The sequence below is a fragment of the Danio aesculapii genome, chromosome 18, assembly GCF_903798145.1.
Source record: "Danio aesculapii chromosome 18, fDanAes4.1, whole genome shotgun sequence".
Taxonomy (NCBI): domain Eukaryota; kingdom Metazoa; phylum Chordata; class Actinopteri; order Cypriniformes; family Danionidae; genus Danio; species Danio aesculapii.
In genome coordinates this window covers 37,556,254-37,573,422 of record NC_079452.1, presented here as the reverse complement: position 1 = coordinate 37,573,422, position 17,169 = coordinate 37,556,254, and the positions used below count along the sequence as shown (strand labels likewise).

The following is a 17,169-nucleotide window of genomic DNA, read 5'->3' as shown; positions in this document are numbered from 1 at the left end:
AGCACTATACAAATGTGGCGGCGGTATTGACGGCGGCATGCTCAGTGTCCGTATGCCATATCTACTGTGTATATATATGGAAACAAAGCAAACAAAATCATAGTCAATTTTCAAAAACTAATCCTTGAAGATTGATAACAAAGTATATTGGGAGATCATGTTACATTTTTATGTAATGTAATTCTTTATTATTATTCAGTTTATCTTATTTTGAAATGGTGTATTTTCCAGACAATTTATGTTCGTTTTTATTGGCACAAATGTGTTTCACTGGTATGACTTTCACACAGTGCAGATTGTTAAAGATTAATTGTAGCATTAAGCTTTGGCTTGTTTGGGGAGGCTTAACCTCTTTTAGCAGTCATCTCTCAGACTCTAAGTCCATCTCATGGGATAGAAAGTCAATTTAAAAGCAATCCGCCATTCGCTCCCATTGTTCATCTTATTCATAACGTCAGTTCTCACTATAGGGCTTCCTATTGGTCTGCCATTACCTCATGGTCCTGTTGAGTGCATATATACTGTGTGGGATTTCTTTTCGTTTCTTTTCTTTTTAAAAGTAGGCCTATTTGTCGCTTTTAGGATGCATTTATTTGAGTAAAAACAGGAATATTGTATCATATGACTAATTTCAGAACTGCATGTACATTTGAAGCATTTTTAATTTATTTTACTTAAAAAAATATTCTGCAATGCAGAAGTGCGCTCATTTTGCGATTGTTTTAGAACTTTCGATGCAGTTACCAATGGGAGAAATGACTAGGAATAACAAACGGCAGAAAAGGGTCAAACTACTTGCAATTCAAACAAGTGTCTTCATGACTATACAGTGCATCCGGAAAGTATTCATAGCGCTTCACTTTTTCCACATTCTCTCATTATACAGCCTTATTCCAAAATAGATTAAATTCATTTATTTCCTCAACATTTTACACACAATACCCCAAAATGACAATGTGAAAAAAAGATTTTTTGAAATTGCTGCAAATGTAATAAAATAAAAAACCTAAAAAAATCACATGTACATAAGCATTCCCAGCCTTTGCCGTGAAGCTCTAAATTGAGCTCAGATACATTCGGTTTTCACTGATCATTCTTGAGGCAAACCAAGCATGAAGACAAAGGAACGGTCTGTAGACCTCCAAAACAGGCTTGTCTTGAGGCACAAGGCTGGGGAAGGTTACAGAAAAATTTCTGAAAGTTCCAGTGAGCACAGTGGCCTCCATCATCCATAAGTGGAAGATGTTTGAAACCACCAGGACTCTTCCTAGAGCTGGCCAGCCATCTAAGCTCAGTGATTGGTGGAGAAGGGCCTTAGTCAGGGAGGTGATCAATAACCCGATGGTCACTCTGTCTGAGCTCCAGCATTCTTCTGTGGATAGAGGAGAACCTTACAGAAGGACAACCATCTATGCAGCAATCCACCAATAGGGCCTGTATGGTAGAGTGGCTAGACGGAAGCCCCACCACACCTGGAATTTGCCAAAAGGCACCTGAAGGACTCTCAGACCATTGGAAACAAAATTCTCTGGTCTGATGAGACTAAAATTGAACTCTTTGGAGTGAATGCCAGGCGTTACGTTTGGAGAAAACCAGGCACCGCTCATCACCAGGCTATTACCATCCCTACAGTGAAGCATGGTGGTGGCAGCATCATGTTGCGGGGATGTTTTTCAGCAGCAGGAACTGGAAGACTAGTCAGGATAGAGGGAAAGATGAACGCAGCAATGTACAGAGACATCCTGAACAAAAACCTGCTTCAGAGTGCTCTTGACCTCAGACTGGGGCGACGGTTCATCTTCCAGCAGGACAATGACCCAAAGCACACCGCCAAAATATCAATGAAGCAGCTTCACAACAACTCAGAGTGCCCTTGAGTGGCCCAGCCAGAGCCCAGACTTAAATCCGATTGAACATCTCTGGAGAGATCTGAAAACGGCTGTAAACCGCCGCTTTCCATCCAACCTGATAGAGCTTGAGTGGTACTGCAAAGAGGAATGGGCAAAAATTCCCAAAAACAGATGTGCCAAGCTTGTGGCATCATATTCAAAAAGACTTGAGGCTGTAATTGCTGCCAAAGGTTCATCTACAAAGTACTTAGAGAAGGCTGTGAATACTTCTGTACATGTGATTTTTCAGTTTTTTATTTTTAATAAATTTGCAACAATTAAAAAATGTATATTTCTTCATCATTGTGGGGTATTGTGTGTAGAATTTTGAGGAAATAAATAAATTTAATCCATTTTGGAATAAGGCTGTAACATAAAAAATGTGGGAAAAGTGAAGCGCTATGAACACTTTGTGCCTGCTCGTACATGAAGAATAAGGTCAATACAGCAAATGTACAATTTATAGTATGCGTTGATGTTGATACGGCACATCACTAAATATGAAAGGCTGGATCCGGTAAAATGTGAGCAGCAGAGATTATTTTGTGTGGGACTTTGTCAGACTTTAACAAGGACATTGTCAGTAACTGTGACAGTTCATATGAACCAGTTTCTTCTTACTCCGCATCATAACATGTAAGTGTTTTTAAATTGTTGCCTCGTTTTGTGTAGTTTGCAAAATATGTATATAATAGTGTGTTGCAAGTTGTAATCGATGTGTGCGGCTTGTTTTCACTTATCTAATTTAGATCAATGCTTGTACTGTATCTCTCAGGTTAAACTTTATGGGGTACTCACACATGGCATCCAAAACCACGTTGAAAACGAGACGCGTGCTTCTTCCTTTACCGATTTAAATGCGGTTCTGAACTCGTGATCCTCTGCTGTTTGCTATGGCCACCATCAGCTGTTCCTCACACCCGCGACGCGGTCAATTTTCAAAATAGTTCAACTATTGCCACTGTGTGGATTAATACTGAATGTGTGTCATTGTTATTACTTGTTATTAATCATGCTTATGTTTGTATTGGCTGGAAACCTTGATACAGTGTTTTGTTATTATTATTCATTACAGTTTTTTTGATGGAACATAAATTACTTGCATTTTTAATATCAAGTCTTTATAACAGCGTCTGACCAATTTAATGCATCCTTGCTGAAAAAGACTTTTAATTTTTTCAAATAAATTCATTAATTTAAAAGATTTTTAATGACCGCACACAAATCATCAAGGCCAATATCATAATGCTGAATATATAAAAATATATATACTTATATTTTAAGCATCCTGCACAGTGTAGAGTGTGTTCAGGGCCTACCCATTACCTCATGGACCCTTAAAGTTCTACAGTCCTATTGAGAGCATTACATCACACATATATTTCACCTTCACAGCGCACAGTTGAACAGGGAGGGCAGTTTAGCGACGTCGCTTCCAGCGTCTTCCCTGCTTAATGATTAAAGAGCTTTTGCCACATCAAAGGGGAAGCAAATGTTCCGTTCGGATGGAGGCTTCGCTAATGACATGCAGAGGTGCTTGAACGTGCCAGAGTTAGAGAAACCGACAGGGGAGAAACAGAGACACTCGGGGAGGCCCCAAGAGTTAATTACCACACTAAAGCATATGCTATTAGAGCCGCCATGGTGAATTAGCGCTGTCGACCTGTCTCCTGTAGCACGCTTACATATGCATATACAAGCCAGATGTAGGAGGTTGATTTCAGGTGGAAATGTGCTTGGTGGCCAGACTGGATGAAGTGTCATGTTCACAGACACGGGATGCTTTGGGGGAATTTGTAAAGAAAGCCATTGTGCATTATCGAGATGACCTGGACCTGCAAAACCTGATGGATTACATCCAGAAAGAGGTGAGGGGGGTTTTATTTTTCTTTCCATAAGCATGTAAGACATCATGAGTAGTCATCTGCATTTGTTGAAGACAAAATGATCGACTGTACAGACTGTAATTCTTTGTCAAATAATTGATGTTTAACATAGAGATTTTTTTTATTATTCAACATATTTGATAAAATATTGATGTTATACTGTAGCTCCTTATCTTGGACAGTGTATAAGCATTCATTTTTATATGTCATAGAATGGAAGAGAGCCTTTTCAGACCATGTTTAAACATCACATCCTTTACATTTTCCCAGCAAAACTGTTCTTCGCATAAACATTATTCTAGGATTTCATAGATAACGTAGGATGTCAAGGATGTCTTTTTTCGGTTTCATTAAAAGCTTTTCTCTTACAACAATGGTCTCAAACTCAATTCCTGGAGGGCCGAAGCTCTGCACAATTTAGCTTCAACCACCTCCAATGCACACCTGCTTAATAGTCTCTAGTTGTCTTGAACACCTTGATTAATTGGATCAGCTGTGTTTGATTAGGGTTGGAGCAAAACTGTGCAGAGCTGAGTTTGAGACCTATGCCTTATGCTACGGTCACACTGGGGTTTTCTGTTGTACAACAGTGGTTCTCAAACTGGAGGTCGCAGTTTGAATAGAATAATTTCAAGGGGTCGAGAGAGTGATTTAAAAATTGTGTAATTTTCAGTGATTATAATATATATTTTTCAGTATTAGAAGTGAAAGCTAATATTTTCAGATTTGTTTTAAAGATATTACTGATGAATTCATAAAGTATTTAGGACACATTCAGGCAGAATGCATCTTTGTACTTGAAACGCAGCGCTCAGGAACAGTTTAAAACAGTTGTCAAGTCAACTTGCCGCAGTAATCAAAGCCCGCAACGCTTGCCCCGCCTTTGCGCTCTTCTTATTGGCCCACAGCTCTAGAACTGAACGCCAATGGATTGGTTAAAATCAGCTGTCAATCAATCAGTCAACGCCTTCTGGAGGAGCTTCACACCTTTTTGTTGATTTTTGGTTTTAAGAATAAGGTTCAAGATTTAGAATAAAACGTAATTGTAAAATGTTTTCTCTATTTCATAAATAAAATAAATAACAAAATTTATAATACAATAATTAATAATAAATAAAATTATTAAATTAATAATAAAAATGTTTAAAATAAAAAATTTATTTTCATAAATAAAATAAATAAACTTGCCTTGCCTATTTAACAACAATACAGTAGGTCAGTAGTGTAAGATGACCTCACTTACATCACATTGTATGTTTTCTTGCACAGCTGGATGTTGGAGTAAATAAACAATTCTTAAACTGTTTTTCGTTGGGTTATTATCACAATTATGTGGCATAGAAGTTAAAATAGGACAAATGAGTTCATACATGAGACAAATTCAAGACCTTTGTCAGTGACGTGAGTCTTTTGAACCACCCGAACCCCCCTTTTTTAACCCCCCTTCTTTGACTGCCCTAATTAATGATTAATGATAATTAGAAAAAAGGGGTGGGGGTGAGAGGGTGACTCCTGCAAGTTCCCTGTAGGATTCCTGTATGTTCCCTTTAGGATTTGTTCATGTTGCTTGTTTGATTCCTACAGAAGTCCTGCATGTTCCCTCTAGGTTTACATGTTCATTGTATGATTCATGCAGACTTCCTGCATGTTCTACAGGAAGGCCTACAGGAACATGGTCAAAAAATTCTGTGGGATCCTGTAGGAATGTGCAGGTACTGTATGTGGTGGGCTGGATTTTTTTCTGTACGATTCCAGCTGGATTTAAAAATTCTAATAATAATGTGGAATAAATTAAGGACACAAGACAGCCCAATTTAACACAGTTCTAGTCTTTTCATTACAATTCTGAGACAGATATATTGTATGGAAGGGATTACTTTTAAATAACAGTAACTAGAAATCTGTAATATATTACAATTTGGAAGTAACTTGCACAATTTTGTGGTAATAATAAAATATTAAGGTTATAGATTGAGCCTCCCCAAAATAGTTCATAGCATACCATGGTTCATAACACAATCAAGCCCAGCAGGAATGCAAGAAAGTGTACAGTCTGCCACCAGATCCAGACTACCAATAGATGCTGTAAGTGTTCAAAAGACACTTTTATTTCTTGTAAAATAGGTATTTGTGTATACATATATCCTAAAAGTAAAGTAAAACAGACCGTTCTATTTGACATGCCGTGTGCATTTTACCATGCTCATATACTGAATGCTGATTTTGAGAATTAAAAATGTATGAAAGTTGTCTTTGGGAAGCAAATGTCTGTTGTAGGTCATAATCTACTGATTTACCCTCAAAACTTTGATATGTTTGATTAATAAATGACAATTGCATTAAATTGATGATTTTGATCACTGAAGTTATGCTTATGGATATCCCTTGATCATCAGTTTAGAATTTGCACTCTGTTCTACATTACAATGCAGTATCTTCTTGTGTCTCTTCACATGTTCTTAATCCTCCTCTCAATAATCCTCATGGTATCCAAAAAAACAAGGAGGTGAATATGTGGACAGTATATATAAATAAGTGCTCTCCTTCCTCACAGTTTAAGTGCTGTGGCTGGAACAACTACACTGACTGGTCCTGGAACTTGTACTTCAACTGCAGCGCGTCAAACCCCAGCAATGAGAGATGTTCGGTGCCGTTCTCCTGCTGCACGCCTCTGCCTGGAGAGGTGAGAGTGAAGCCCTCACACTACACCATTATTAATAGTCCTTTTTGATGCTAGCTTGTCAGACTGTAACACACTGTAAAATATCAGGTGTCATAATTTCAACTCTATGATAATGAAGATGCATCAAATAAAAACTTTAGTATTTTATCCCTCATAGAAAATCTGATTCATGTAAATATATGCAAATGACATGACATAAAAGTTTATATTTGGATTTTACATATATTAAAGTCACTTTATTAGGTACACCTTACTTGTATTGGGTTGGACCTCCTTTTGCCTTCAGAACTGCCTTAATCCTTCATGGCATAGATTCAACAAGGTACCGGAAATATTCCTCAGAAATTTTGCACATCCATGATGCGAATCTCCCGTTCCACCACATCCCAAAGGTGCTCTATTGGATTGAGATCTGGTGACTGTAGAGGCCATTTGAGTACAGTGAACTCATTGCTATGTTCAAAAAACCAGTCTGAGGAGTTATCCTGCTGGCAGCAGAAATCGAGACTCATCAGACCAGGCAATGTTTTTCCAATCTTTCATTGTCCAATTTTGCTGAGCCTGTGCGAACTGTAGCCTCAGTTTCCTGTTTTTTAGCTGACAGAAGTGGCACCCGGTGTGGTCTTCTGCTGCTGTAGCCCATCCGCATACCTCGGTTGTAACAAGTGGTTATTTGAGTTACTGTTGCCTTTCTATCAGATCAAACCAGTCAGGCCATTCTCCTCTGACCTCTGGCATCATCAAGGCATTTGCGCCCACAGAACTGTCGCTCACAGGATACTTTCTCTTTTTCTGACCATTCTCTGAAAACCCTAGAGATGCTTGTGCGTGAAAATCCCAGTAGATCAGCAGTTTCTAAAATACTCAGACCAGCCCATCTGGCACCAACAACCATGCCACGTTCAAAGCCACTTAAATCACCTTTCTTCCCCATTCTGATGCTCGGTTTGAACTGCAGCAGATTGTCTTGACCATGGCTGTTTCTCAATTGCAAGAACGTAGAGAACAGACTTGCATTCTTGTGAAGACCGGTCTTGCCAGGTCACCTTGGAAGAACGAACTTGGGAGACCGTAAGAACACAGAACGCGTCCTGTGAGAAACGGTATGCTACATTCTTCCTGATGGTCACATGAACTTCACGTGTTTTTAACCGAAATTTATTTTCACATTACAGCATTCATACAACGATTTATTGCATTTCCCCTTTTCACAATATATATTATGCATAAAGAGCTTAAAAATATACTTTGCACAATACAAATGAAATAGATTTTAATAGGAATTTCTTATTTAGGAAAAGTCCTGACTGGTAAATAAGTTCTTTTTCTGAACTTTAATAAGAAATCTATATAAAATGCTGCCACCTCCACTCAAAATGACTTCTGGGACTTCTAGAGTGAGTTCAGTGCTCAAGTCTGCATCGTTGCATCCTCAATACACATCTGGGAACGTTCACGCGTCCTTCGTTCTTAAGTTTTGGAACTGAACTTTGGCGGATGAAGATGACGAGAACACAAGGACGCAAGACCGCTGAAGAACGCATATTGAGAAACAGCCCATGTCTACATGCCTAAATGCATTGAGTTGCTGCCATGTGATTGGCTGATTAGAAATTTGCGATAACAAGCAGTTGGACAGGTGTACCTAATAGCAGTTGGACCGGTGAGTGTATTTAAAACATACAGTCATACAGTATATGCAATGTATATTTGAACATATGTTCATATTGCCATATATAAACACACATATAACATTATAGCTGAAATATTATTTAATATATGTAATTCCAATGGTTATAAATTATGAAAGTGGCCTTTGTAATATTTCAATATATCCTGCATATATAACATATTTTACATATGTGAAATCCAAATATGAACTTGTATGTCATGAAATTTGCATAAAATGCCATATATTAGATTTCTATGTGGAATAGTAAATATTACAGTGTTTTTGAACCATATAGAAGTGTATTATACTCTATGTAATTTAGTATTTACAACACTTTGTTAATGAATTAAACATGATACTATATAATCAGCATTATTGATTACTGATAAACTTCAATTAATAATGCTGTATACTTTAGCTCTAACTACAGTAAACTGGGGTGTATTGTTGTATAATATATCCTATAAATGTAGAAAACTTAGCACAGTATTGGGTCATTTGTATACAGTAAATGACTACAGTTGTAATATAGATTAATTCAAGCACTGGTTGAAAAACACTAGTATTTGTAAAGTACTAGTCAATGTTGTTAGGAAGCTTTTAGATTTTCAAAACTTTAACAAAACGTGGTCAGAACTGCTCAGTGTTCACCCAGGTTTAACCACCCACACCTATGAAATCAGCGTTTATGAAAAATCCTTGATAAAAACGGACAGAGAAGCAGCTGCAGATAAGAGGTCTGTGTGAAGTGAGGATTCATGTGCTGCTTTATGAGTTGGCGGTGCGACTCAAGTTCTAAATCATTAGAATTACATTTAACTTCACAGTTTCGTCCCTTCAAATTCTCAAATAATTTTCTCAAATGTTCATGGTGGCAGCACTGCATCATCATCCATAATCATCTGTCTGCATAATCACCTCGGAGAAAACCATTGGGAGAGGAGAAATGAGACCTACTGTACTGTATGTCATTCAAAAGTTGAGTCTGTTAAAAGTTTGAAGAGTTTGGAAAGAAGTGTCTCATGCTCAGCAAGGCAGCATTTATTCAAGTAAAAAAATAAATAAGAAATATGGTGACATACATTCATGTTAAATGACATTTATAATTTTATTTTTTGCATAAATGCCAAGTTTTTAGGTATTTTATTTTTTTAAACAATGCAATACCAATGCTTTAACTTAAAAAAGAATCCACATGTTGTGGAATAACCATCATTTTCGATCAGAACTAATGAAAACATTAGTTATTCTGACCATTTGTCATTCTGCCAGTTATAAAAGAAAAACTAGCATTAAATGACAATATTTTCATTTGAAATTTGGGAGAAATGTTATCAGATATTTGTAGAATTAAACAACTATTATCATAACTTAGAGATGTTTAATAAATATGAAAGACGAGACATGTTATTTGGTATGATAATTGCCAAAAGGGTAATTTTGAGTGTGGAAAAATTAATCTGTACCTAAATTTTGTATGCGGGGTAGAGATATCGTAAAAATGCTTGCTTTGGAGAGGTTGAGATATATCAATAATGATAAATTGGAGATATTTGATAAAACATGGGAACATATATTAGAACACCTTAATGCATTGGAAGAAATGCAAGCATAACCAATGACTCCTGTCAGTAACATAGCAATTAAAGATTGAGTGTAATTGATATTCACTATTAACAATCTATAATGTTTAAATAATGTGCCCAAACTATTATTTGACGATAAAACTATAGTCCGGATAATGCATTTTTTGGGGTAATAGAAGAACAATGTTACTTTATAATTACTTTATTTATGCATTACCTGACCAGCTAAATTATATTTTGCTTTCATGTGCATTTGTCTCTCTGTGTTTTGTTTTTCGGTCTGTCATAGGTTAGTGTTTTTATGTATTATTATTATATTGTATCGTTTTTTTCTTCTATATTTTGTTGTAGTTTTGTTAGTTTTATAAAATGCAAAAAGCACATAAATAAACGTTAAAAAATCTACTATCATTGTACTCTTAAACAAATATCCGTAAAATTAGCAGTTTTCGGTATTTTGTGATTCATGTTTTAATTTTTCCCTATTCATTTGTGTTTATGAACTGCATTATGGGACCTTGATCTTTCTTCTAACAACATTTAACTTTAAAAAGTTTAAAAAAGTGACTTTTATTAACAATGTTTATAGTTTAAAGTTGGTGTCGTATATATTACACTATAAAAACCTTTAATAAACTGCCAGCACATCTGTTATTTTACAGACTTATTTATCTATACAGTTTTTCCTTATACATTCTTATATTTCAAACTACTAAAATGTCAATAAAAGTCAGTTTGTTAAACTGTAGAGTTGAATTTTTCAACATCAAAAGTCGACAGAGCAGAGACCAAGATCCTTAATGCAATCCACAACCGTAAACAGACATTAAACATTTGTAAATCACAAAATACATCGTATTTAATGTGGGAAATCATTAATAAAAAGTTATTAGAAAATTAAGCAAATAAATACTATTCAATCGCTGGAGTAAAATATTAATATAGTGTTTATATATATATATAATATAGTATTTATTAAATATAAAAATATTTGTATTACATATAAAGATGTATTATAGCCTACACATATTAACTTGCTGTTATTCATTATAATGAATCCATTTATAAATGAATCCTGTCCAATTAAGATCATTTATATATCTCTAAACAATGTTTCAGTAAGGCAAGCAGTCGAGTATTTGCCATACTGACTCTGTCAGATAAATAATAACTGATAATCTATGATGACTGATAGAAAAGGCTATTATGATAGAAAAAGATAGAAAAGGCTATTATATTGAATGGCGATCGACAATGTTCCCCATTTGCCCATCTTGATCGCCATATTTGTAAGATAGTATACACTATTGTCTATTGTGTACACTATTTATTAACAATATATATAAAAATATAATAACGGCGATGTCTGAGAAGACGTTATTAACATTAATGTCCATCATAACCAAATGGTTTGCCTAGATCGTGTGTGCTGGATTGTGTGTGCCTGAAATCTGTGTGGGTCTGCAGGTGGATATTATTGGCTGGAAGGGCATAAGCTGCATAAAACATATACTGGAATAGTTGGCGGTTCATTCCGCTGTGGCAACCCCTGATAGGAACTAAGCCGAAGGAAAATGAATGAAACATTTCTAAGATATTTTTTTACCCACCAGGTTATCATGTTAAATGCCCCTTTGTGAACCCTTTTGTTCTGAATTAGAACTTCTCAGAATACTTTTTAGCCACTGCAAAACTCAAGACAACCACCTAAGAAAGACCCACTAACATCTAATTGGTGAGATTTGGAGACAAACACCGCTCAGACTTCAGAAAATAGTACAATTTGCGTTTAGTTATACAATGATCCTTCATTCTGAACCTTATTTGAACACAATCCCTTCCTTTTTTGTTCTCAGCCTTTGTAGTCGTACATCAGTACAGATGCAAAGCAGTATTATTTTTCATGTCATCAGCTCTGCAAAACTGTATGCGGTCATTGGTTTATTGCACCATGTAACAAAGTGCCACGAAAGATGAATTCAAAGTGTAGCCAGACTTTGCCTTTCCTCTTAAACCAACGATGGCCTGCGCCGCTAATTACCCCTGTTATAATCACATCAGCACGAGCTTTGTGAAGTTTAACAGATTGGGTTTACCAAACGTATCAGTGATTCAAAGTTTCAATTTCGACACAGTTGTCATAGCAGCAACCCGAGTAGAATTTATTCATTCTCAATTGCTTTTTTTGTGCCTCAAGAAAGCAAAATGACTGAACGGGTGCTGTTTCAGCATGACGTCTAAAAGCAGCTGCTTAAATGTGTGCTCAATTCAATTGGCGAGATGTGTCTAAATGCTGATAAGATCCTCGAACAGAACATAGATCACCCAATTTTTTCACAGCGACTCCTTGGCAGACCTAAATATTATGATCTCCGTTCCCTTGGCAAATGCCTACGGTGATTGCCGGATAAACAGTCTCTAAACAGGTCGGAGAGGACGAAAGGCAATTCTTTCAAACACAAACAGAAGGGAATGAAGGAGCTGTGCCACATTTGAAGATGCTGAGAGAAAGAAGCTGTGAGCTGAATTGTTCTTACTGTATTCCAGTGTGTTGTTTGAAGTGGAAAAAATGACAGTAAAAATCGGTGATTCATCCGAACAGCTGTTCACTGTTCACGTGAAGATGACACCGCTGCTCTGTAGCATCTGTGCAAGATATGAATTAGAATATCAGTTTAGTAAAAGTTAAAGTGGATAGCTCGCCCAAAATTTTTTAAAAAGACAACATACGTGCTCATCCTCTAGTGGTTTAACAATTAAGGGATTTTTCCTTGTCAGAATACAATATATATATATATATATATATATATATATATATATATATATATATATATATATATATATATATATATATATATATATATATACACACACACACACAGTTAGGTCAATAAATATTGGGACATTGGCACAATTCTAACATTTTTGGCTCTAAACACCAAAACAATGCATTTGAAATTATACAAACAAGATGTGCTTTAACTGCAGACTGTCAGCTTTAATTTGAGGGTATTTACATCCAAATCAGGTGAACAGTGTAGGAATTACAACAGTTTACATATGTGCCTCCCACTTGTTAAGGGTCCGAATTTAATTGTTTGGAACATTCTTAAAAAGAAAGAACGCACCAGTGAGCTCAGCAACACTAAAAGACCTGGAAGACCACGGAAACGACTTTAGTGGAGCCCCAAAGAATTCTTTCCCTGGTGAAGAAAACACACTTCACAACAGTTGGCCAGATCAAGAACACTCTCCAGAAGATAGGTGTATGTGTGTTAAAGTCAACAATCAAGAGAAGACTAGTGAGAAGAGTGAATACAGAGGGTTCACCACAAGATGTAAACCATTGGTGAGCCTCAAAAACAGGAAGAATCCGATTGAGCTTGCTTTTCACTTGCTGAAGACAAAACTGAAGGGAAAAAGCCACGAGAACAAGCAGGAACTGAAGACAGTTGCTGTAGAGGCCTGGCAGAGCACCACCAGGAATGAAACCCAGCGTCTAGTGATGTCTATGCATTCCAGACTTCAGGCTGTAATTGACTGCAAAGGATTTGCAACCAAGTATTGAAAACTGAAAGTTTGATTTATGATTATTCTGTCCAATTACTTTTGGTCCCTTACAAGTGAGAGGCACGTATGCAAACTACAATGTTCACGTGATTTGGATGTAAATACCCTCAAATTAAAGCTGGCACTCTGCAGTTCATTTCATTTCAAATTGATGTTTTGGTGTATAGAGCCAAAAATGTTAAAATTGTGTAATATTTATGGACCTAAATGTATGCGTGTGTGTGTGTGTGTGTGTGTGTGTGTGTGTGTATACAGTGTATATATATATATATATATATATATATATATATATATATATATATATATATACACACACAACACTTTTGTCTGGTTCACAGATCTGATTGGCAGATAGGCGTGTAATATTATGCAGTAACAGCATTCGTACAGCCTCTTTACCTTTGTGTATTACTCCGCCCAGATAGAGTGACAGCAGATCAATAAACTCACTGCAGTTTGACAAATATTGCAGCTGTTGAACAACATAATGTACTTTTAAGTCTTTTTTTAGTCAAGAATGTAGTTGTTTAGATTGCAACTATGCAGTTTATTTATAAGGATAGTGCTTATTTTAAATATTTATAATTCAATGCGTGGGCGGCCATTAGCTTGTCACTGAGCAGAGCAGACAGTTGCGCCACACGATGGCGACAGAGAATGGCATAATAATATAATTAGATAATATAATATAGATATAATAGATAATTTTTGTGAGATACCCCAATTGCAACAGAGAAATACTGGGAAATATCTGTAGACTGAAGACATTTCATGTCGTTCAGCCTTATAACCTTAAAGTGTGAGCAGAAACAGCTGTTTTGTCATCATTTTAGACATTAAGCTAGAGAATACACATTCAAATACTAGCTATAGCAATACTAGACGTAGCAATGGTTTCTGCTATTCTGACCATCAGCTGGAGATGTGAATGAATGGCAGAAGAAAGTAGTTTCTTGTTAAAAAAAAGGAATTTTGAGACTCTACGTGTTTGATTTTCTTAATTATTTACACGATTATGCTGTCAAACTGTTGTATAAATGCAAGATCACACTCGTAGAAGTATTTATCTCTTTTTTTTTTATTCAACTTAATCAATTTGTGTTGGGACAACATGAAGTAACTGTGTGGAAGCCAGCATTTTTTTTACAGTGACGTTTGGAACAGGTAGATGTGTACTGTGAATAATGACAGAATGACATTTTTGGTTGACTATCATGTTTACCATGATACCATCAGGACACAACATACATGGAAATATTGTTAAAGATAAAAAATAAAGTCAGATAGCTATGTTCATATCAGTGTGTTAGTTTTAAGCATACTTATAAGCTAGTGTGCTCCAAAACATTGACAAAATTAACATTTACAATATATAAACATCAGCTTGCAGTTTGTCACTTCTGCATAAATTGATCAAAGATTTTTTGACGTCACCTCATACTTCAGTTTTCATCAAATCTTCTGATTAATATAAGAACAAGTGGGCTCAATGTAAACACAACTTTTCCCATTTTTAAATGACTTCAAATTATATATTTAGAACAAATCACAAAACAAAAAGCCCTGAAAACATGTAATGCATCTAAAAATTCATGTAAATGTCTATTTTTTTCCCTCTGTAAGCTAAAGTTAAACTATTTTAATATGTAATACCTCTTGTTCTTATGGAATTGAGTTAATTAAGTAAATCTTCTAACCACTCAAATGCTCTATACTATCTGAAATGTACTGCCCTTTTCAAGACGATTATCACTTGCTTTTTATCTGATATGCTTGAGCTCAACCACTTTCCCTGTTTTTTTTTCACTCTGATAAAAACAAAATGCTAATGGTTGTTTTTAATAAAGGGGAGGGAGTTACTCTATGTCTATCCCTATCTTCATGTTTCAGTTGAAATGATGTCACACATATGAAAGCACTTCACTGGACTTTAAAGGTGATATTTTTGGACATTAGAATTATCATTCATATTCAGATAAAACCCAACAACCCAATCACCCTCAAAATTAGACTTGCATTTGCAAATCACGTCACAACTACAAAAGCTTGGACAATTTTCAAAAGTTCATTTAGTGCAGTGCAAAAATAATATAACAACTAATAAATTACAGTTTACAGGGACTAATATGTTAAGGAATATTCCTTTTGAAAGAAGTAACGAGTAATGAGTAATACTTTTTTTTTCTTTTAGTAACAAGGCCACCGGTTACCAATGCTAATACTGAAAGCTGTGTAATTTCTGTATATAAATGTGATGAACTATTTGACCAACAAAGCAAATTCCTCATGCAAGCATTCAACTAAAGACTGATGACCTCGACCTGAATTATTCATCTCTAGCCCTTGAAGCAAAAGGCAATTCAACATCCTCAGGTTATCAGAAAGCACAGTGAAAGGCTCACACTGCAGAAAAAGCTGAAGTGAAAATGACCAGCCCTGACCCATCAGATAACAACGGACACAGTTTAATCAGAACAGTTGCCCTTGGTGTCAAAAACCATACAGATGGAGACATATATATATATATATATATATATATATATATATATATATATATATATATATATATATATATATATATATATATATATATATGTGTGTGTGTGTTAATGCCTATCTGAGAAAAGTTACAGCCTTAAATCATCAATAATAATTGTAAAAAATAAAGCTGACTACTTTGCAGATTTCACTTATTGCCGGTTATTTTTAGAACGTAACTCCCGTGATTAACGAGGGACCACTGCAAATTTAAATGACACCTTTGAAACCCAATGGTTGGGTTTGTCTATATTTGACCCAATGTTGGGATACTACAACCCAACTTTTTTTTAGAGCGTAATGTTGCTCTGTAATGCACAAATGATGCTCAGGATCTGTTTTGAACTATTTTCGTTGGTGAAAAAAGCTACATTTTTAAATGAATAAAATGCACTCGCTCAGCATTCTTGTTTATTGAACTGTATTTGTTAAATGTGTTCACATGCTTATATTTGTGGAAACAATACTTTCATTTGTAAATGACTTTATATATCATACAAATTTAAAAAGTAAAATGCACACAACGATACATTTAGCTTTTATAACTTGAATAATAGGATCATAATAAAGCATTGCCAGTCAATAATCATGCAGCCCATATGGGCATATATAATGTAGATCAAGAGTTATAGTTAATATACACTTACCGGTCACTTTATTAGGTACACCTTACTAGTAGTGGGTTGGACCCCCTTTTGCCTTCAGAATTGCCTTAATCCTTCGTGGCATAGATTCAACAAGGTACTGCAAATATTCCTCAGAGATTTTTCTCTATATTGACATGATAGCATCACACAGTTGCTGCAGATTTGTCGCCTGCACATCTATGGTGTGAATCTCCCATTCCACCACATCCCAAAGGTGCTCTATTGGACTGAGCTCTGGTGACTGTGGAGGCCCTTTGAGTACAATGAACTCATTGTCGTGTTCAAGAAACCAGTCTGAGATTATTCATTATCCTGCTGGAAATAGCCATCAGAAGATGGGTACACTGTGGTCATAAAGGGGGCAGCAACAATACTCGGGTAGGCTGTGGCATGTTGATGGTCAATTGGTACTAATGGGCCCAAAGTGTGCCAAGATAAATATCCCCCACACCATTACACCACCACCACCAGCCTGAACCATTGATACAAGGCAGGATGGATCCATGCTTTCATGCTGTTGATGCCCAATTCTGACTGTACCATCTGAATGTCGCAGCAAAAATTAAGACTCATCAGACCAGGTAACGTTTTTTCCAATCTTCTATTGTGCAGTTTTGGTGAGCCTGTGCGAATTGTAGCCTCAGTTTCCTGTTCTTACTGTTACCTTTCTATCAGCTGGAACCAGTCTGGCCATTCTC

The 17,169-nt window shown here is 35.9% G+C and overlaps 1 protein-coding gene across 1 annotated transcript in view; it reads left to right on the top strand.

The window, feature by feature from the left end:
- tspan33b (tetraspanin 33b) overlaps positions 1 to 17,169 on the top strand; it is a 41,194-nt gene that overhangs the window by 18,229 nt on the left and 5,796 nt on the right. Inside the window, exons 5-6 of the mRNA XM_056478178.1 lie at positions 3,662 to 3,757; positions 6,330 to 6,458. Coding sequence (XP_056334153.1) covers positions 3,662 to 3,757; positions 6,330 to 6,458 — 225 coding nt within the window. The remainder of the gene's footprint in view (positions 1 to 3,661; positions 3,758 to 6,329; positions 6,459 to 17,169) is intronic.